The sequence below is a fragment of the Colossoma macropomum genome, unplaced genomic scaffold (genome assembly GCF_904425465.1).
Source record: "Colossoma macropomum unplaced genomic scaffold, Colossoma_macropomum, whole genome shotgun sequence".
NCBI lineage: Eukaryota > Metazoa > Chordata > Actinopteri > Characiformes > Serrasalmidae > Colossoma > Colossoma macropomum.
The window spans coordinates 34,205,359-34,228,680 of NW_023494801.1; the positions used below are offsets into that span (position 1 = coordinate 34,205,359).

General features: G+C 41.0%; 1 protein-coding gene across 3 annotated transcripts in view; it reads right to left on the minus strand.

Moving 5' to 3' along the window:
• Positions 1 to 8,788: 8,788 nt before the first annotated feature.
• myh11b (myosin, heavy chain 11b, smooth muscle) overlaps positions 8,789 to 23,322 on the minus strand; it is a 61,025-nt gene continuing 46,491 nt past the window's right edge. For 2 of the 3 annotated variants that reach the window (XM_036589856.1, XM_036589855.1), the window contains exons 33-42: positions 22,319 to 22,531; positions 21,776 to 21,988; positions 21,158 to 21,319; positions 19,063 to 19,191; positions 18,692 to 18,777; positions 17,692 to 17,815; positions 15,190 to 15,398; positions 13,874 to 13,982; positions 12,031 to 12,203; positions 8,789 to 9,833 (exon numbers count right to left, since the gene is read on the minus strand). In XM_036589856.1, coding sequence (XP_036445749.1) covers positions 9,659 to 9,833; positions 12,031 to 12,203; positions 13,874 to 13,982; positions 15,190 to 15,398; positions 17,692 to 17,815; positions 18,692 to 18,777; positions 19,063 to 19,191; positions 21,158 to 21,319; positions 21,776 to 21,988; positions 22,319 to 22,531 — 1,593 coding nt within the window. In that variant the 3' untranslated portion in view covers positions 8,789 to 9,658. Of the gene's footprint in view, positions 9,834 to 12,001; positions 12,204 to 13,873; positions 13,983 to 15,189; positions 15,399 to 17,691; positions 17,816 to 18,691; positions 18,778 to 19,062; positions 19,192 to 21,157; positions 21,320 to 21,775; positions 21,989 to 22,318; positions 22,532 to 23,322 lie in introns of all 3 variants that reach the window. The other variant, XM_036589857.1, reaches the window with a different exon arrangement.

Sequence of the window (23,322 nt, forward strand, 5' to 3'; positions counted from 1 at the left end):
TGAGCGGAGCAGCTCATTGGCTGTTCGCGCTCTCTGACGTCATGAATGTACATGAGGTGCCGTTTTAAACTCCTATAACTCGAGTTTAAAAGCTCTTAAAAATATAACAGCAGTGTTAAAATGTTTTATGCTGTTCTGTTCAGGAAAATGAATGAATTCCTTTACATTAAAAATGTTTCAGCATTTATAAACTATGATTTTGCTCAAATGCTCCATATCAACCCATTCATTTTGGACTCGCTCTGGAGCGCCCTCTAGTGTTTGAGAAACCCAGAAGACATTAGAGTGTAATTCTAATGTCTAAACCAGTGTTTAGTCCAAAGAAGAAAACTAAGACTACTGCAGCTGGCCGAAGGCTGAGAGGCGCTGCTCGCTGCCTGAAAGCAGATAGAACACAAATAATGGCTTTCGACTCCAAATACCAAATTCAGATGTCCGTCTCTGCTGGAGTCCCCGCTTTAGTGTTGGGTTAGGATCAGATTGGGCTCGTCTAAATCCGAACGTGAGGCTGTTTGTGGAAAGGAGGCCCATCTTGGTTCTGAACCGCTGAAGGCGTCTGATGCAGCGTTTTCCTCGGCCTGTGGTGAACCTGCCCAGGTTCAGCTGTTCTGGGGCCGGATTCACGAAAGCTTCTTAAGAAAAAAGCTTGTGAAGGTTCTTAAGACAAACACTAAGAAGTTCACAAGAATGTTCTTAAGTGCAGTTCTCGGAAAAAAACTTCTCAAATATTCTCTTAAGGTAATCCTAATTATTTTCTCAAGACTTTTAGATAATCTTCATGTTTTTTTTTATGCCGGCTACGTTTAATTTTACCACGTACCATAAACGACACAACACGTTTTGAATTTGTATGAACTGTTATTTAGTTTAATCCACTCAGAGGAGCAAAATGGGGGAAAAACATCAAACCAAGCGTTTAAAATCAATTAGCAAACAAGAAGCAGAGCTGATGGAGGAAGAAACAGCCAACAGGAAAAAATCCTCTTTAAAAATATTGTGGAGTGACGGACGATGAGCAGCCGAGGCCGCGTCCGAGATGAATTGAGATGATGACCTTGCCAGCTCTCACAGCCTGAGACGAGCTGAGTCTGTCGTAAGGTTAAGAACATTATATTTCCAAAAATACCACTTGTTCTCAGATTTAATCTTGAGAAGATAGTTAAGAAAAGAAAATGAGAGAATTCGTAAGAAGTCACTTGAAGAATAACATGAATATATACATACATACATCATCTAAACCGCTTATCCTTCTGGGTCGCGGTGGGGTGCTGGAGCCTATTGAAGAATAACAATTTCTCGTAACTTTTTTTCCTGAGAATGAAGTAAAAAACACACTGAAGAAGATTTTCTTTCTTAAGACACTTTCGTGAATCCGGCCCAAGTCGTTATTAAAGGACAAGTGTGGTGACCGATAAACGTCTCCCCCTCTTCACCCCAAACGTAGTCCACCCAGACACGTTCGCTTCTTTGGTTTCAGCTCTGGAGTTACGAGGTTAGCTTGGTGTGTGTGGAGTTGTTCATTGATCTCTAATTAGACTTGATTTTCGCTGCTGTTGGAACAAAACCTCGTATCTGTTTTATTCAGTTTTGACATAAATTGGAAATGCCTGTTGCTCTTAATGTGGAGTGTGTCTACCTGCACTCAATAATCCAATAACTGCAGAAAATCAGATTGTCAGTATGTTTTTATGCACTTGAGTAATCAGATAATGGGGAAACTCTGGGTCTACGTGAGTCAGACAGTAATCAGATTTCTGCTTTGCAACCAGCCAATAAACTCACAGAACACGACGTGACATAAACGTAACGTAAAACTCAAACTTAATGAACAGCTTTTTTAAAAACATCGAGCCACTTTACCTGAAAATATGAACCGACATCATCTAGAAGATTAAATATATTTAAATCCTTCATGTCGTCAAGCATGTATTTGGTTTCAGCGTCGCTTATTATTTCCGGCAACGCCGTCTGTTTCGCACATGCTCAGACTGAGGGAAATGAAAGAAATCAGAGTAAGAGTTCACATGCACTGATTATCTGAATCCAGCCTCTTTATCAGATTTCTAGACCTTATTCTGATCTAAGAAATCAGAGTGTGCTGTTTACACGACCATTTGAATGATCAGATAACTGCAGAAATCCGATTTAAAAAAAAAAAAATAATGATCTGATTATTGAGTGCATATAGATGCCCTCGCTCTGTGTGATTTCATAATGAATGGACCAAAAGAAATGACCTAAAATGACCACGACAAAGGTCTGGTTCCACTGACTTGCATTAAGTGAAGTTTTTTTCCGTTCTCCTGTGAAGTTTCCATTTTGGAGATATCTTTTGATCCGACAGCAGCGATTATGTGGTTTCTGACACTGTATGACTCACTGTTATGTATAAACATGGACTAAAGTACATTAGCGTGGCTAAAAGCACCAGCAGCAGTGTTTGCGTATCTGATATCGGCTTCAATGCCGAACTAAAGAAGCAGACCTCAGACCCTGGACGTCTCGGCTGATCAGCTACATTTGGAGGAAGGGAGAAAACTGTACATCTGATTTTTCACCACTATTTTCAGCCTTTTATGGGTTTATTAGAGCAAGAAAACATGGACCACTGAATGGACTACAGGGCTGCTACGCTCTGTGTTAATGCAAGAAGCAGCCTCTCCAGGTATTTATCACACAAATTCAACCAACTCTCGCAATATTTGCAAGAGCTTGTGATTTTTTTGACATTTTGACAGTTAAAGCCGTAAATAATGCAGAAAAAATGTGCAATTTTGCCATAAATTTGCTTGAATTTCGATCACAAATCCCTGCAGAGGCTGATCAAGCTACACTGCCTCTAAGGCAGCCTGACTCTGGCACTCTTAGAATAATAATTCCACTGAACTGAAACCTGAATGATTCCACCACAGTGGACAGTGAGCACTGCCCGCTGGATTCCACTGACTGGACAGTGAGATTGTAAATGTATTACTCGGATGCTCGACTGTATTTTTATGAACTAAAAGTAGTTTTTTGTTACTAACAACCTGCCTGTTATCCTCAACATTCAGCAGCACAGTTTAGAGGTAGAGGTGACTTAGGGATGATTAGTCTGGAGCTGAAGCTGCTCTGTGTGCTCATGTATTTCCCGGTTGCTGGTGTTCACTGCAAAAAATGGCACTTTGTCAAGTCAAATTATCCTAAATATAGTCAGTAAATCTAATATTTCTCCTGTTGAGATTGTCGTAAACTTAATTTAAGATTATTTAACTTATTTATAGACATTTTTTACTTGTTTTAAGTTATTTTATTTGGAGAATTTACTATATTACTATATCAGCTTGTTGTAAAACGTGCTTGAAACAAACAAAGCATTACTACCTGCCACTGTAGTGAGAATTTTGCTGGATGAAATCACCTAAAACAAGTAAATAATGTCTAGAAATGAGAAATGATCTTGTCAGTGCCCCCCACAGTGGGAAATATTAGATATATCGACTAGATTTAAGATCATTTCAGCAAAACTATCTGCCAGTACAGTGAGAATTTTACTGTAAAATCACCTAAAAGAAGTAAATAATGTCTAGAAATAAGCTGGATAATCTTATCAGTGCACAACCGTCTCACAGTGGGAAATATCAGATATATTCACTTGATTTAAGTTCATTTCACTTGGGAAGATACTGTGTTTTGCAGTGAGAGTAACTGAGATGCAGAATGACCAGCTGGACTTCATTACTGACCAGTAGTGACTCCACTGGCTCCTCTTTATTAGCCGTGCACATCTAATCTTTGATTTCAAAGAGTTATTTTTTTGTGTTGAGAGCTGAAGTTTGTGTTGCTTGTTTTTTTGTTTGTTTGTTTTTGTTTTGTTTTCTTGGTTTTTCGTTACATTTGCTGACCACAAACTTGTGCCTTAATGTTTGTTTTCCCAGCCAGCTTAAAGGACCAGTTTGTGAAAAAATCGAATGTAGATATCCCCCCATTAAACCCCCCCCCCCGCACCCGATGTCCCAAATGTGGCCGATCGGTCAGGACATGTTCACTGTCTGTGAGCTCATGTAGACTCTTAAAAACAGGTTCTTCATGGGTTCTTTAGTAAAGAAAATGGTTCTACATAGACCCATGAACTCTCGAATAACCATTTTCTTTACTGCAAGATGATGCAAAGATCACCACGAAAGGGTCCTTCAAGTTGATGTGCTGTAGATGGTTCTATATAGAACCATGAACACTCGAGAACCATTTGCATGATTGTAGGGTTCTCTGCATCATGAAGTGGTTCTTTAGATTGATGGAGAATGTGCTGTAGATGGTTCTATATAGAACCTTTTTGTAAAGGGTTCCCTATGTTACAAGCTTGATATCTAAAAGAAAATATGGTTCTTCATGGGTTCTTTAGTAAAGAAAAAGATTCTATACAGAACCATGAACACTCAAGAACAATTTGCATGATTGAAGGGTTCTTTGCATCATGAAATGGTTCTTTAGATTGATGGAGAACGTGATGTGTATGGTTCTATATGGCACCCAAAAGAGGTCTTCTGTTGCCACAAGCTTGACATCGTAACAATAGAGGAACGCTTTTTGGTGCTATGTAGAACCATTTTCAAAAAGGAACCATCTGTAGCACGTTCTCCATCGATTTAATGATGAGAAGAACCCTTTAACCACACACAGGGTTCTTTCAGTGTTCATGGCTCTCTATAGAACCATTTTCTTTACTAAAGAACCCTTAAGGAACCATAATTTTTGAGTGTAACAATAGAAGAACCCTTTTGGGTGCTATATAGAACCATGTCCAGCACATTCTGAAGAGCCCTTTCATGATGCGAAGAACCGTGTAATCATGCACAGGGTTCTTTGAGCGTTCATGTTTCTATATAGAACCATTTTCTTTACTAAAGAAGCCACATGGGGCAGGAAGGGGGAGTCGGGTAAATTTTGAAATTTTACCAAACTATCGCTTTAACCCCAAATAAGCGGAGTTACCGGCAGGATAAAAAGGGTTCTTTAGGAAGAGGATGGTTCTGTTTGTTCTTTATAGAACAGTTTGCATGCTTAAATTGTTCTTTGCATGGTATAATGGTTCTCCAGACCGATGGAGAATGTGTTGAATGTGGTTCTATGTAGTATCAAAAAGCTTAACATTGCAGTGAATAGCAGGTGCTATATAGAACCATGTACAGCACATTCTCCATCAATCTGGAGAACCATTTCACCATGCAAAGAACATTTCAGCATACAAATGGTTCTGTATTGAGCCTATGGTTCTAGATAGATAGAACCATTCCTTTTACTGAAGAACCCTATTTGAGTGTTTCTGATTTCTCAGAGGTATAAAGTGTGAGACTGGGTTCTACGTGGGGTCGAGTCTGTTGCCTGTATAGTGTCTCTCTGGTCGGCGGGTGAAGAAGAGGAGAGATTTAAAAACTTCAGTGAAGGTTAAACGTGTTTTATGTTAAAATTAGAGGCGATTCTGTTTTCTACTGTCTTTAGAGGTACTAATGTAGGAACGGTAGAGAACGTTCAGGCACATAGGGCTGAGTGTGACACGGTGGTCTCAGGGGCTTCTATAAGCAATAACTTCACTAAAGACGTCCTTCTAGTCCAGATGGTTTAGGGTGTTTGGACTTTGTGTGGGTCAGACTGTCAAATAAACCTGCCAGTGAAAACCCAGCTCCAGTTTCTGTGTCTGAATCTGTTGAACTGCATTTACAGTACACACTTGTTCTTCAAGGGTTCTTTAGTACAGGCGTTGGTTCTGTTTAGAACCATGAGTTCTACATACTGATACCTTGTATCTACTTCCACCATAAATTTGATTCTACCTTAAATACACTGCTACTTTAAAACCACAGTTCTCTTAAATCGAATGCTACCTTAAATTCACTACCACCTTAAATTGCCTGCTACCTTAAATACACTGTTCTTCAGATTGATGGAGAACGTGTTGTATACGTTTTTGTGTAAAACTCTGAAATTGGTTCTTTAAATGGTCCTTAAATTCGTTGCCATTTTAAAATTACTGATGCCTCAAATCCGTTGCCACCTTAAATTCCATGCCACCTTAAATTTACTGATACCTTACATCCACTGCCACCTAAGCTTTCTTGCCACTTTAAATTTACTAATACCTTAAATACATTACTACTTTAAAACCACTTTTCTCTTAAATTGACTGCTACTTTAAATTTACTACCACCTTAAATTTCCTGCTACCTTAAGTACACTGTTCTTCAGATTGATGGAGAATGTGTTGTGTATGTTTCTGTGTAGAACTCTTTGAAAATGGTTCTATAAATGGTACTTAAATTCACTGCTACTTAAAATTTCCGCACACCTTAAATTTCCTGATACCGTATACTCACTGCCACCTAAAATTAACTGATACCTTAAATTTGCTGCCTCCTTAAATTTACTGATACCTTAAATCCACCGCCACCTTAATTTTCTTGCCAACTTAAATACACTGCTACCTTAAAACCACTGTTATCTTAAATGGACTGCTACCTTAAATTCACTACCACCTTACATTTCATATTAAATAGAACGATTGCCTTTACTAAAGAACCCTTAAATAACCATCTCTGAGTATCTGTGGTGACTTAGTAGAGGTGGGCAATATGGAAAACTATAATATTGTGATACTTCAAGAACTCGGTTATATATCACAAAATGTATTTTTTCAGACATCTGATCAGTGAGAAACAAACCAGTAGTGCTACATTTAGAAAATATTATCAAAACTGTGATTTTTATTCAGTATTTGTCACTAAATCCAGTTAAACTGGACTAATTTTGCTCTCTTTATAATGAAACGTCCAGTCGGTCAGTTCCTACAAGCACTGATGAAATACACGACACGTTCATTAAAGTGTATTGTGAGATAATTTATCACGATGATGATGTATATTGTCATACTGCCCAGCCCTACAACCTGGCTGACTGCACAGGGACACTAATGTCCAGCGGCGTCAAAATGAGACTTAAAAAACAAACAACCACAAGAAAACATGCACATGTTTAACAGTATCTGAATTACTGATCATACTGCAGTAAAAGGTGTGTTATAATGCCTTTGTAATCCTCTTATTAAAGCTTATTAAACCAGTAACTGCTCATTACTGTGTTACTAAGCAATAACTAGAGTGGATGAAACATTACCAGAGTACTTTTATTTGTATATTACACATTATAATCCTTTGCACATCACTGTAGGTGTCTATAATTATCCCTTCATTAAACCTTTTTAAAGCCCATAGCTTTTAATTACCTGGCTGCTCTTAACAGTAATTAGGCTGAATTAAATATTCATAGTAGCTGTTGTTGTGTATCATAAAGCATAACTAATCATAACCTTGTGCTTAATGAGAGCATCTTAGTTAATCTGTCTAATAATCCAGCCACACCGATCAGCCATAACATTAAAACCACTCTGTTTCTACACTCACTGTCCACTTTATCAGCTCCACTGACCGTATAGTTCCACTCTGTACTTTTACAGTTACAGACTGTAGTCCATCTGTTTCTCTGCATACTTTGTTACCCTGTTCTTCAGTGGTCAGGACCCCCACAGGACCCTCACAGAGCAGGTACTATTTGGGTGGTGGGTCATTCTCAGCACTGCAGTAACACTGACGTGGTGGTGGTGTGTTAGTATGTGTTGTGCTGGTCTGAGTGGATCAGATACAGCAGTGCTGCTGTGAGCATAAAGTATCATTAGGATGCATTCCAGTCGCATTAGGATGATATCTTAATATAGCATAAAAGGAACAGAATACACTGACCAGGCATAACATTCTGACCACCTCTTTGTTTCTACGCTCATTGTCCATTTAATCAGCTCCACTTACTATATAGGTGCACTTTGTAGTTCTACAGTTACAGACTGTAGTCCATCTGTTTCTCTGATACTTTGTTAGCCCCCTTTTACCCTGTTCTTCAGTGGTCAGGACCCCCATGGACCCTCACAGAGCAGGTACTATTTGGGTGGTGGATCATTCTCAGCACTGCAGTAACACTGACGTGGTGGTGGTGTGTTAGTGTGTGTTGCGCTGGTCTGAGTGGATCAGACACAGCAGTGCTGCTGGAGTTTTTTAAACACCTCAGTGTCACTGCTGGACTGAGAATAGTCCACCAACCAAAAATATCCAGCCAACAGCGTCCTGTGGGCAGCGTCCTGTGGGCACTGATGAAGGACTAGAGGATGACCAACACAAACTCTGCAGCAGCAGATGAGCTATCGTCTCTGACTTTACATCTACAAGGTGGACCGACAAGGTAGGAGTGTCTAATAGAGTGGACAGTGAGTGGACACAGTGTTTAAAAACTCCAGCAGCACTGCTGTGTCTGATCCACTCAGACCAGCACAACACACACCAACACACCACCACCACGTCAGTGTTACTGCAGTGCTGAGAATGATCCACCACCCAAATAGTACCTGCTCTGTGAGGGTCCATGGGGGTCCTGACCACTGAAGAACAGGGTAAAAGGGGGCTAACAAAGTATCAGAGAAACAGATGGACTACAGTCTGTAACTGTAGAACTACAAAGTGACCCTATATAGTAAGTGGAGCTGATAAAATGGACAATGAGTGTAGAAACAAGGAGGTGGTCATAATGTTACGCCTGACCGGTGTAGAACAGCAGATACTCTATAATCAAACACATAAAGATTCTAGTAAATATAACCAACATGTGTTCCTTTTCCGTGGAAACACTATTATGACGTGAAAAAAGAAGAGAATAAAATCCGACAGACTTTTTCTTGTGAAGGTTTGAGACCATTTATTCGGCAGGTTGGTGAAAAGTGCTGATGTAGATTCTGTAACATTTGTATTCTAATAACAATTAGTCAATAAATTAACACCTGAATTATTTCTCACTAAAGCATCACATTCGTTTGCAAAAGCCTGCAGCTGTTTTACTGCGGATTCAGCATCGGCCAATCACAGCGTTTACCCACAGTGCCTGCTCAGAGTAAAACAACGTACCATAGAGGAAAACCACGCCACCACACGAGACGAGAGAAGCATGTTGAGCTCAGGAGGAGATTTAGTGTCTTTTTTTAAAGAGAGGAATTAGTTTGTGATTATTTTATCTAGACTAAAGACTCAGCAGTGCTTTCAGCAATTAAACTGCGAATGCCAAGCAGAGCCGAAGCTTTCTGTGAGCAGGGATTAGAAACAGCACAGGGAACAAAAACAATGACAGAAAATGAGCAGTATTTTCAAAAATGTGATCAACAGGAGCAAAACTGAATCTTATGAATGCAGTTAACCAGTTAATAACATTTATTATATAGTTCCAGTTCATTTTCAGTGAATAAAGGATGAGAAAAATGGTTCATAGGATTAAAAACGCGTCTCATGTTGGTGTTTTCAAACTAAATATAAATAAATAAAACTGATCATTTATTCTGAAAGCTAATTTGGAAGAATATAATAACAGGTTTGACTGGTTAAGTTAATCCTCTTTTAAAAGTGTTTAAAATGGTAAGGAAGAGTTAAAAATGTGCCAAATTTCAGTTACGCTGGACATTCTGACCAGTATCGACTGCTTTAGTCTATTTATCTGCATTTGAAACTAGTTTTAATTTTATTTTTATTGCTATAAAAGTTGTATTTGTTTCCTGTCATGTTTCCAATCCCTGTTTGCGAGGGGTTTGTGGTCACTGCTGGTCGTCCTGTGTGCCGTTGATTGGTTCTGCCTGAGGCTCCTTGGGTTCAGGTGCTGAGGCTGGAGCTCCGCCCTCTTCCGGAATCACAGAATTCACCGTCAGGCTCCTGCGTGCCCCGCCCACAGCCCGTCGGGGGGAGGGGCTGAAGGAGGAGTCGTTTCCACGCCTGTGGAGTGCAGAGCACAGTGGACAGAGGACTAAAGGCACTGACTGATACACATTAACTGGAATTCACAGTGTTAAAGGAGTTAAATCTCCATCTTAACCCAAATGTAGCTGGTCAGCCGAGACGTTTGGTGTCTGAAGTTTGCTGCTTTAGTTTCAGCACTAGAGCTACGAGGCCGATGTAGCTAATAAACAACTGAAACATGTACCGCACCAATTAGCATGGTGCTAACAGCCTGCCTAGCCATCACGTATTGGCCTTAAACCTCTTAAACGTCAACAGTCTTGCTTATGTGGTGTCTGACACTTTATGATGCTGTAGTCGATACCATCAGCGCTAGGAGGGTGAAGGCAAACACCATAGATATACATACCTAGATGCCACGGTGGGTCCAGCCAGGCACGTCAACGGCACCGCCATTTTGGGGAGGTCAACATCACTGCTGGACTGCATTCAGTACCATTACAGAGCGGCAGTTTAAGCAAGTTACTGTCTAAAATTACACTATTTCAACAATATTGCTCTCAGAAAGAGGGATAGGATTATAAAACGGAGGGAACTCAGTGATCCACACTCATGTCTGTGTGATGTTTATGTAGATATGGCCGTGTGGTTGGCGAAGCACAGAGAACCTCTGGTTTTATATTAAGCTTGTTTAATAGTCTATTCAGGGGATCTTAACTTTATGTAGTAGTTATTTATTTACACTGATGGTTATACTTTGTAGCGGTGAGCTACAGCATTCCTTAATCAGTGTAGATGTTCATAATAGAATTTAGCACCTTCTTACACGAACCTGAAGTCAGCTTCTTATTTGCCAACTTCTTGTTCAAATTTTCCACACCTTAAATGGTGCATCAGCCAGCTTTTTGTTCGAATTTCCCATTACACCTTAAATGGTGCAGCTTCAGGCACCAGAAAGTGACTGCTGCACCATTTAAGGTGGAACAGGAAAATTCAAACAGGAAGCTGGCGAATAGGAAGCCGACTTCAGCTTCGTCCTTCTTCCTGTGTTTTGGGGTTTATGTTTTTTTTCTGTGTATTAAGATCAGAAGTGATTCACACATTGATGGATTTGCTGATGTGTCTGATTGTGTTTCTAACGCTAAACTCGGTTTTTAGCGTCAGATGCAGACTGAATTCTTTCCTGCTGGTCCGGACGGCTAATTATCACGATCAGTTATTAAAGTAATAAAAGCTGCCGAGAGCAGATCCGTGCAGCCTGGATTAATCTATGTCTGAGGATTATAACTAAACAGATTAGGTGAAAATCGGTTGAGTTGTGGCTGATTTAATCCTGAGACTCTTCGTCTCTCAGTAGGAGTGAATCTGTTCACAAGCGGATCTTGACCTCTCCAACATGGCGGACGTGCAGACATATCGCCTCACACAGAGAACAACAGACAACGCGGCGACTAGGTATGTATATCTATGGCAAACACAGCCTTCAGTAGATCAGTAGATAGCAGCAGCAGCTCCCTCTGCTGGCCACGATATCTTGTTCTGCCCATCTGCTCTGCTGCTGCTGAAAATCTTAGGATTTCCGGTGTGTTTTTAATTCACAGTTAAAAACAGGGACTTTTCCAGGGACAGGTCAACAATAATGGGGTCTGTCTCCAGAAAACGGGGACATCTGGTCACCCTATTTTAGGGAGGGGGGCAAAGCGAACCGTTGCAAAGGAAAGGGGGTGCGCTGGATTTATAACACGAAACACCACAAGAGCATCACTGTGAAACGAAATGTGGTGCAAAATCTTGTTTTCTTTATCGTCGGAAGCCAAAATCTTAATTAATCGCCCAGCTCTACATTTTATATATAACAATACGTCAAACAGAAATCACATAATTAATTCTATTAGAGATATTTATTGCCATTTGATGCAGGTGTAGTGAGCCGGTCACGTAGTTTACACAATGCTCCCACTGCTTGTTAGCAACATTAGCCTCATAGCTCCAGTATAAAACTACAGAAGCAGTAAATCGGACTCTAAACGCCTTGACTGATAAACTAATTCTGGGGGCAAAGGGGGCCTTTAACATTCAGAACGAAGCTGTACATTTGTATTGATTACAGGAGGTGAGGGGAAAGAACATGCGGTTATGATCGTCAGAGTGCAGAGCAGGGTGGGGTTGATGGGGTTAGTAGAGTGAATGCATGCTTTACATACATCACAGAAAGGGCTCACTGCAGAACAACCTGAGTTTGCTCTTGAGAGAGGACACCTCTCGGCTCAGGGCGTCGTTGGCCTCCGAGGCCTCGTCCAGCTCCCTCTGCAGCTTCCTGCGGGCGGCCGCGGCTCTCTGAGACTCCTCCTCGCTCTCCTCCACCTGACGCTTCAGCTGCTTCACGCGGACGTTCGCCTTCTCCGCCTGCAGCGGGAACAATGTCAGCTCTGACAGTGGAAAGTCCAAAGCTTCACTGCACAAATGATCTCTTAGCGAGTGAAAACATCCTAAATGTGATTAATACATCTAATATTTATCACTATGAGACGGCCTTAAGAATGTTATAGGATTATTTCACCTGTTTCTGTACATTTTTACTTGTTTTAAGTAATTTTATCTAGTTAGTCCAGATCAGTTCAATTTGAATTATTTCAAGAAATAACACTTAAAACACGTAAAATGATCTGCCAATGGAATAAGAAGATAAAATGACTTAAAAATGAAGTAAAATGTCTAGAAATAAGTTAAATAATCATAATATTATTACAACAGCCTCATAATGAGAAATATTAGCTATATTGACTAGGTTTAAGATTCGATCACTTGATAAGATTGTTTTTTGCTATTTAATTCGGTATTAGAAACCACAGGACTGGTATTACAGCCTTTATAGCAGAATCAGGTGAGTGAATAAGGCTGTGTTCACATTATCAGGCTGAAGTGGCACAAATCTGATTTTTTGCCCTGATGTGACTCAGATCTGATGTTTTCAGGGCTGTGTGGACACAAATCTGATCTTTTCAAATCCGACCTGAGTCACTTTCATATGTGGTCCTAGATCAGATACGTATCCAATTTGTGGCCATGTGACCTTAATGTGACGCTCAGATCTGAATTCATGTGCTTTTTTTCCACTGCGCGTGCGCCATCATTCAGCGTTACCATGGCAGCAGCGCCGAACAGAAGTTAAAGCCTGTAAACGGTGGAAAAGCAGCTCATCTCACCTTTTTCTCCTTCGTCTCGCTCTAATAATGAAGCTGAGAGCTGATCAGAGTTAATTATCTCCTCAGCGAAGCTCGTTCTGCTCGTTAGTTTGTGCTGATGATGAACGTGATTCATTCACGTGACGTTACTGAGTAGGATGAGCTCATGAGGGTCATTTCAGGACACCGGTTCGTCACATTAATGACAGATTTGAATCACTGACCTAAACGAGTGTGAACCATCCTGTCAGAGAGATCGGATTTGAGCAGTGAAGCCTGTAATGTGAACGTAGCCAAAGTGACTCAGGTCGGATTTGAAAAGATCAGATTTGTGTCCACACAGCCCTGAAAACATCAGATCTGAGTCACATTAGGGCAGAAAATAATGGATTTGTGCCACTTCAGCCTGGTAATGTGAACACAGCCTTTCATATGTGACAGGCTGTGGTTTACCAAGAGAGACACTGGAGTATTTTCACCTAAACTGAGTTAATGAAGCGAGTCTTGTTATAAAAATGATAACAGGACATCAGAGCCAAAATTAATCTTTCAGTACTTTTACTTTAGATACTTAAGTACATTTGAAGGCAAATACTTTAGTACTTTTACTCAAGTGGAGGTCTAAAGGGAGGAACTTCTACTTTTACTGGAGTAATATTTTACCTTGGGTGTCTCTACTTTAACTCAAGTACAGGGTTTGTGAACTTCGTCCAACGCTGAATACAAGCATTTTTAGCTGATCTAATTAGCAGTTAGCAGGACGATAAAGAACCTTCACTGGTGATTCATCAGCCACACTAGACTTATTTCAGCGAGAGATTAAAGTGGGAAGGCCAAGAAACCTCCAGGCTGTTGTGCCTGAGCTCAAATACACCATGTGCAGCGCTTTACCTGATCTTTGTACTGCTCAGCATGTTTGCGCTCGTCTTCCATCTGGATGGTCAGATCCTTCAGCTTCTTGTCCTTCTGACGCAGGTTTTTGGCAGCAGCCTGTCTCTCCCTAACAAAGACACCAAGGAGCTGATAACGTTGTTCAGATGAGGAATTTAGCAAATAAAGTCATTGTGCCCTAAAATGTGCAGAAGTGTGTTCTCGGTATCAGGGGTGGTCTTTCCACTAGACCAGCATTCGGCAACATGCAGCTCTTTTGCTGCCCTGTTGTGGCTCCACAGCTGAATCAGATTAGTAGGTAAAAATAAAATAATCCTCCTTTACAGTAAAATAAAGCTCTGCTGATCGTTCAACACAGTTTAACAATAAATGGTCTTAAACTCTGGAGTTAATGTAGAACTGTTGATTCACCCTTTAACCCTGAAGTTCAGCGCAGACTGCTGGTCACCATAGCAACACAGACAACAGTCTCACCTAGCTAGTAGCTATGAAACGGCAAAGAGAGAGATTTAAGATGAACATCGATAATTTGGAGATTAATGGACTGATTAGTGTTTATAATCACTCCAGCTGGTTTCCTGATTCGTTTAATCTGCAGTGAGAAACTGACAAACACTAAAAAGTCACGAAGCTGAAGTCGCTTCTCATTCGCCAGCTTCTTGTTCGAATTGTCCCGTTCCACCTTAAAAGGTGCAGCAGTTACATTTTGGCGCCTCAGGCACCATTTAAGGTGGAAGGGGAGAATTACAACAAGAAGCTGGTGAACGAGAAGCGACTTCAGCCTCGTAAAAATCGAACGTTGAGAGACATTTTACAAGAAACTGATCTACTTTTGAGGAAAAGTTTCCTGCTGGAGATGTGAGAAAAGCAGCTATAGCTGATCTAAAGCTTAAAGCAGAGCAAAGTCAGTCTGTGTTTTCGTTTATATTATATTTTTAGTCTATACTAGTTCATCAGCACATACTGAGACACATTTACAGCCAAGATGGTAAAATGGACATAAAGTGTTGAGACTCCCAAAGTGGTTTGATTTTTGTTGAAAGGACAAAATGGCACTTTTTTTTAACAAATATCCAGCCAAGAGCGGCTCTCTGGTCAAAACCTGACCACTAATGAAGGACTAGAGGATGGCTAACACAAACAGATGGACCCCAGTCTGTACGTGTACATCAGCGGGGTGCAGCTATGAGGGAGAGGCTTGTAATAGTGGCTGGTGAGGGTATCATTATGGAAATCCCTCGGTGCCTCGATATGCACTGTATTTAAGCTGCACTGTCATTATTTCTCAGCCGTGCAGTCTGTAACTCCGCCCTCACCTGCTCTCCTGCTCCAGCTGCTCCTCCAGCTGATGCAGTTTGGCCTCCAGAGCGGCGATAGAGGCCTTCATCTTAGACTTGGCCTGTCCCTCGGCCTCCTGCAGCTTCGTCTTCAGCTCCCTGTTCTGTCTCTCCAGCTGCTGCCGGACGCTCTCGCTCCGCAGGGCCACACCACGCTCTGCCTGCAGCTCACCGGTCAGCTGATCCACCTGCGGACAGAGGAAAGGATAACAGGACAAATGGATGGATTGATTTGTTTCTTGTTAAATGTTTACATATTTACACGTGTGGGTCTCAATCCCAGTACTGTGTTCTCAGGAACCAGAACGCTGGATCAAACTAATCAGCCCATTAACCAGCTCTTTCTGAACTACTTGCAGTGGTGGACGAAGTACACAAACCATGGACTTGAGTTAAAGTAGAGACACCCAAGGTAAAATATGACTCCAGTAAAAGTAGAAGTTCCTTCCTTTAGACCTCCACTTGAGTAAAAGTACTAAAGTATTTGCCTTCAAATGTACTTAAGTATCAAAAGTGAAAGTACTGAAAGATTAATTATGACTCTGATGTCCTGTTATCATTTTAATAACAAGACTCGCTTCATTAACTCATTTTAGGTGAAAATACTCCAGTGTCTCTCTTGGTAAACCAGTCTTTTAATAGAAGGTCATTAATTAGTGACGCTGATGTCTATTAAAATTATCATAAGCACAAAACACTGAAGGCAAACAGTTTCCATCAGGTAGAACTGAGTGGCTCTGAAATCACTTTTTACAAACAAGCAAAGTTTCAGTTTAAGATTTATTTGAACTCAGTTTAAGTTTAAGTTTAAGTTTAATAAAAACTTTAAACTCAGATTCACAAATGAGTTTCCTTTACTAAACTGCATCTGTAGGTCTCTGTTCATAAACATAAAGTAGCCAAAACTAATTTACTATAAAATGAAATGTGTTTGTATAAATTCAGAATAAAGACACGTCAGTCACAACTGCATATGAGTACATATTTCTATATTGTGGTCTGTTTACACAAAGTTAGGTTAGTTCATCATTTATGTTGAATAGACTCTCCCAATATTTTACGCTGCTGCACTGACGTTGAACCGTGTGCTGCACTGGGTCGGTATGACCAACAGGTCAAAACAAGCTCAAAACAAAGTGACCGCTGTGCCCTGATTGGTGTTCTTACTTCGCGCTTCTTTCGTTTTGACATGTTACATTTTTATTCACACATAAACCAAAAGGAACGACAGATTTCTCATAATGTGGTGGAGTAAAAAGTGAGATATCTGACTTTGAAATGTAGTGGAGTGAAAGAAAAAAGTCGCCCAAAATGGAAAAACTTCAGTAAAGTACAGATACACAAAAACTACTTAAGTACAGAAACGAATTACATTTACTCAGTTACTGTCCACCACTGGCTACTTGAGGGCCAAGACTGTGCACCACTGACTATACCCAGGCCTACAGGACTGAGCTTGTAGGAGTCCCAGAGTTAGTTACAACTCGTCCCCTTGGAGTTATGAGGTTCTGTCTGCGTCCTGAGCAGTTTTAAGATATTGAGCTTAAAAGATTTTACATTCCAAATAGCAAAACTGATACGTGGAACACGTCTGTGTCATACATGAACATGACAGACACTCTAAATGTGTTCTAAATGTACAAAATCAAAATGCTCAAATTTGTAAATGAGCGTTTTTGGAGCAGGTCAATGCAGATAGAACCTTCTAATCTTCACTTTCTGCTTGGAGTTATAAGGTTCTATCTGACAAAACATGAAAAGCAGCGACGATTTTAAAGGAACACAAACTGTTTATACTCATGATTTGTTTTTAGACATAAAATTAGTGTAACAGAGTGTCTACATTATCAGAAAGATGTATTTAATGTTTTCTATGACATTTATTTTTATTATTTATTATTTTTTTAGAACTTTCTTTTCTTGTTTTAGGACAAATCATCTTTTTCTTATTCAAAAAAAACACTGATAGATTAAGTATGAAGGTCAGTGCTAAATAGTGTGTCCAGTGCAGAGGTCAGTTTTAGGCACCATTAGTTTAAGTGTCCTTTAGTCAGACAGAAACCAGCTACTGGAACGAACTGTCCCAGCAGGTCAGTGTAGCAGGTCAGTCTAAAGGCACTGTGAAATGAGACTCTAATGAGCCAAAGTGTCTTATTTTGGGAGAAAGAAGAAAAAGAACTGATGGATGAATGAATGAAGTTAATGTTTATGTTGTAATTAAGACCCATCAGTGTAAATGTTTACTATTTAAGTACCTCTACAGCTTAATATCTATAACATTTTCATGTTTCATAAAGTTTTATAAACCTTTTATAAAGAGAGCTAGCCGGTGGGTGGAACTGGACGTGACTAAATCAGGGAGAAAACTGGGAAAAATGCCCAAACAAACAAAGAAATACTTGACGAGGCTGATCAGATGGACAGACTGACCGCAGTTCTGCTCCCTGACAAAAGGAGCCGCTGTCACTGAACGCTCAGTACCTGCTGGACGCTCCTTCTGAGACGCTCGTTGAGGGACTCTATGTTGCCCTGCTCCTCCTCCAGCTCCTCCTCCAGGTGAGCGATCCTGGCCTCCAGGCGCCGCTTCTCCTCAGATGATATTGATCTGCAAAGCAGAGCAAAAGGTTTTGTGGATGTAGCCATTCATCTCTGGAGGATCACAGCACAACACACTCACTGGCTCATCATAACAAAATAAAGAGCTGAATTTATCTGATCGAACTACATGAGGTTTATATGAATAAAACACAGTTCAGTATCGCATTTATTGCTAAAAGTAAATCAACTGAAAAACAAAGCTCATTTATTTGAATTGAATTTATATACATGTTTGAATTAAGCCAATGTATAACTGAATCAACACAGTTCCTCCATGTAGCCCTTCATTAGTTAAACCATTAAATCCATTTCTGAAGTGAAGAAACTGCTGCAAATTCAGAATCTCAGACCTGAACTCTTGTGTGGTGCTGATGTGTTTGTAACTCAGTGGTCTGGTGGGCCCACTGCATTATTGTTAAATCAATAAAGCCATAACAATTCATGTAAAAATACCAGATGTTTGAAATATCACAAGTGTCCAGTGTAGGGTCCTACTGTAGCAGCTGTAGCCAGTCAGCAGCCTCCATGTTGTCCACCCTCACACACACACACACTAACAGCAGGCCATGTAGGAGGAGAACAGAGTGAAGGACACAGCCCCTCCACACTTTTACTCCCCGCAGGTTCAGCCCAACACCACATGTGTAATATAAATGTGTGGGGGGTGAACAGAGTGAAGACCCTGAAAATGGGTTATTTTATATGTTCTTCACAGAAAATGAGCAAAGACCAAGAATCTGAGGCTGAAATAATAATAAATCGCATCATTTTTTTCTTTGGTAAACACTGAAAACGGGTCCCACAGACCTGAACACCACACAAGGGTTAAATAGAGCATCTTAAAAGAGACAGAAATGAATAAACAGGTTAAAAGGCCACTCACTTCCCAGGGCTGTTGGCCAGCTCCTCCGCCAGCTCATCTCTCTCCGTTTCGGCCTGCTTACGAGCTCTTTCAGCCGCAGCCAGCTCCTTCAGAAACAGTCATACAGGTGTTAGCAGAGGTTTCATAGCTTCTTCTTCAACCCTGCGCTTCAGCGGTTATGGCGCAAAGTAGCACATCAAACAAACTGAGCACATGATCACACTGGATTTCATTAACAGCTCGTTTTGGGTGTGGAAAACTTCTGGCCAATCAGAACCACAATAAGAGAGGCTGAAGTGTTTTTCTGATTCTATACATTCGTTAAACTGTGGCTCTACTGAGCGAGTTATAAGCCAGGACCATGAGGGGCTTCGCATCTAAAGCCTTTATACCTCCTGCAGGTGTATAATATCAGCCTCCATGGTTTTGGCCCTCCTCTCAGTTTCCCTGGCGTTGGAGAGCACCTCCTTGTGGGCATTGCGAGCGTCCTCCAGCTCCCTCTGAGTGTCTTTCATCTGGGCCTGTCAGGAGGAGAGTTAGACGTTCACACAGATTACAACCCAATAAGACATTCAGCCTCTGTCTCTGGACTGTCCACACTGATCACTCATTACTGTGTTTTATTACATACAAATTTGGTACGTTTTAGCAATTGTTTTACTTTTATTATTCTTTTTATTCCTTTTATTTATTTTATTAGTATTCTTTTCATTTAGTTTATTATTGTCAGTTTATTGTCTTACATCTTATATCTCTTTTTATTTCATTAAATTTGTTTTTTATTTATTTTATCTGTTACTTGTTAAGTTACTGTTGATTTAATTATTGATTTAATGGTTTATTGGTATCTTCTTTTTATTAAAGTTTACTATTATTATTTTTATTACTTTATTAAAACATTTGATTTCTTTTTACTATTTCACTTCTCAATCCCTGATCTCTGTATTGTGAGGCTACATTGTTAATGAGGGTCTCCCTCAAAGTATTGTGTGTTTAAATAAAGGTTGATTGATTGATTAATTGATTGATTGATTGATTGATTGATTGATTGTGCTGCTGTCTGAAACGGGCTATTTTTTAACCAGCCCCGAACCTTATAACGTCAACACACCACACGTCTCACTCCGATTCATTGTCACGTGGACGTCAGGAGAGGCCATGAGGTGTGGCTATAATTTTCTGGACTGTTATCTTGAGATCACAAGATGACTTGAGAACTTTTGTAGTGAATTACATATAAATTAATCAGCAGGGTTTTTCCTGTGTGCCTTATTAATACATGTTCTAAATATGTTCTAAATGTATTCAGAATATGCTACTGAGTACATTAAGGACAGTGTATTCAGTATCCAGCCAGCACTACTTCTTCTGTTCTGGACTTCTGTCTTATTTAACTGTGTGGACTATGAGTTGGTCATCTGAACTGTGTGATCAGTAAACACAGGCCGAGTCTTGTATGACACACGGAGGCCCTGGGGCCGTATTACAGAAAATTCTTAAGTCTGAGATCATATCTGCTTTGTTGTCATGGCAACTTCAATTAAGACTGAAATTCGGACAGAAGCCATTACAGAACAACAGTTCTTAAGTCTGTAATCTTATTTCCAGATAAGAAAACGGTTTTACAGAAACATCCTAAGTTGCCAAAATATCCTAAATATTTAATGTAACTTTAAGATAAACTCCAGAACTGTCTTAACTTCTGTTTAACCATCTGTTTCTATTGTTTTATGCAGTGAGGGGCAGCACAGTCCACTATAACCAGCATAATGACACCACATTTATCTACACTGAAAACAGTGCTTTGACTTTTTTTTCTAATAGCGCTTAAAAACCTCAGACGCTGCAGACTCGATCTCCACCGCCCCTCTGATCACCTTCGTGTGTTAATGTTGATGATGAAATATTACAGTGATGGTGGTGAATAATGAGGAGACGGAGCTGAATGCGTGTCTGTTTATTAGGAGGAGCAACGCTCGGCTAAAGCGTTTGGGAAATGGAGACTGAAACTGTGCAGCGGCGACACTCTGATAAACAGCAGGGGGCGCTCTCACAGCATTCACAACTTACAGTTTATCACAGTTTAGTTTGACTTTCTTTACATCAGTAACGGTAGCTAACGTTAGCTGTCTGACTAACTAGCTTGATTATGTGTTTACGCTTCAGCCGTGCGCGTATGGTCGGTTGCTAGGTAACAGACACGACAGTTGATTGTCGACTTCAACTGAGTAAGTTAAGATTTCCTAACTTGAGATAAGAAAAGGAGCTGTAAGATTAGATAAGATTCCTAAATTAAGGTCAGATTTGCTTCTGTAATAAGAATTAGTGAAAAATCTAATCTTGACCTGTCAGATCTTAAGTTAGGACACAAAGATAGGAATTGTCTGTAATACGGCCCCTGGAGAAACGGTGTTTTGGCTCCTTTTTATACTGTATATGGATGTGATGACAATATCATTCTTGGTCTGTAAACTTCTCCTCACTCACCTGAGTCTTGCGCAGCTGTTTAACAGCCTCGTCTCTGCTCCGGCTGACAGCGTCAATCTGATCTTCCAGATCTTTCACATCACCCTCCAGCTTCTTTCTGGCAGCTGCGAGCGAATTCCTCTGCTTCCGCTCATCCTCCAGCTCGGCCTCCATATCACGCAGCTGAATGCAGGGCAGAGGAAGCAGCTCAGTGAACCAAAACGGTGGCCATTCAAGTCAAGTCAAAGTTTATTTATATAGCGCTTTTTACAACAGGCGCCGCCACAAAGCAGCTTTACAGAAAAATCCGGGTCCGAGCCCCCATGAGTGTCGCCATTGGCAACAGTGGCAAGGAAAAACTCCCTAAGAGCAAGAGGAAGAAACCTTGAGAGGAACCAAGACTTAGAAAGGGAACCCACCCTCCTCTGGTCAACACCGGATAGCAAACAGTGTTGGTATAAAATATCAATATACAGAAATGATTCATATACAGCCAATCAATATTCTTGATAGTACTCGTCAGTCGTGCGTGCCCCCCACTGGAACTGCAGTGGGGAAATGATGTTTATGATCTGATCATATCAGCCTCTTATTACTATTTCTGCCCAGACGCTGGACATCAGAGTCTCCAGTGTTTACCTGCTTGAGCACCTGTCTCCTCTTCTCCTCCCCTTGCTCATCCCTGCCCTGCAGCTCCCTCTCAAACTGGGCCTTGAGCGCCTGCATGTTGACCTCCAGGCGGAGTTTAGCGTCCTCGGCCGCCTGCAGCTCGTCCTCCAGCTCGTCCATCTGCGTCCTCATCTCCTGAACGTGAGCCTCCAGCAGGCGCTTCGCCTTGTCCAGCTCGTGCACCTAACACAGCATATATTACACAGTAAAGACAAACACACACATTCATGTTCTTACAGCTGGTGCTGGAGATGCCACTGGCACAGGTGTTTTATAATAATCAGAAGAACTCAAATAAACACAAATGATGACAACTTATGGACAAAATTCTGTTTTTAAATATATACACTTCTGTCCCTTTATACATAAATACCGCTTACATTTTTTGTATCTGTTATTCTGTAATAACTCCTACAGTGTAGATTGAAATCTTATAGATGTCTTAACTAGACACCAAAACTTAAACCAAAGCTTTATTCACATGACAATACCAAACTAGCCATGTTGACTCACGTTCTTGCCCACATCGTCCTTGGAGCTGATGAGATCCTCCATCTCAGTGCGTAGGGCTTTATTAACCCTCTCTAACTCCTCGCGGGACAGCTGCATCTCCTCCAGAGCTCGAGCCAGAGCCAGGCCCCTGCTCTCCTTCTCCCTCGCATCGGCCTCTGCCCGGTCACGCTCCTCTGCAAACTTACTGGAGATGGCCTTCTCCTCAGCCAGCAACTGGGAAGAACAATGACATAGTGTATTTGAATAGCAGACAAAATCTCATTAAACTGCATTCGTTTAATATATCAGTCATACAGGACTCATTTATATACACTATATGGACAGAAGTATTGGGACACCTACACATTCTTTCCATTGTACCAGGAGCTTTTATGAATCCCATTCTAAATCCAGAGGCATTAATATGGAGTTGGTCCCCCTTTGCAGCTCTAACAGCTTCCACTCTTCTGGGAAGCTTCTACAAGATGTTGGAGAGAGTCTGTGGGAATTTGTGTCCATTCATCCAGAAGAGCATTTGTGAGGTCAGGCACTGATGATGGACGAGAGGGTCTGGCTCACAATCTTCGTTCTAGTTCACCCCAAAGGTGTTGGATGGTGTTGAGGTCAGGACTCTGTGAGGGCCAGTTAAGTTCCTCCACACCAAACTCACCCAGTCAGGCCTTTATGGAGCTGCTTTGTGCACTGGAGCTCAGTCATGCCGGAACAGGAAAGGTTCTTCCCCAAACTGTTCCACAAAGTTGGAAGTGTACAACTGTCCAAAATGTCTTGGTGCTGAAGCATTAAGATTTCCCTTCACTGGAACTGAGGGTTCTAGATCAACCCCTGAAAAACAGCCCCATATCATCATCCCTCCTCCACCAAGCTTTACAGCTGGCACAGTGCAGTCAGGCAGGTAACGTTCTCCAAACCCAGACTCGTCCATCAGACTGACAGATAGAGAAGTGTGATTGGTCACTCCACAGAACACGTCTCTACTGCTCCAGAGTCCAGTGGCGGCGCTTTAC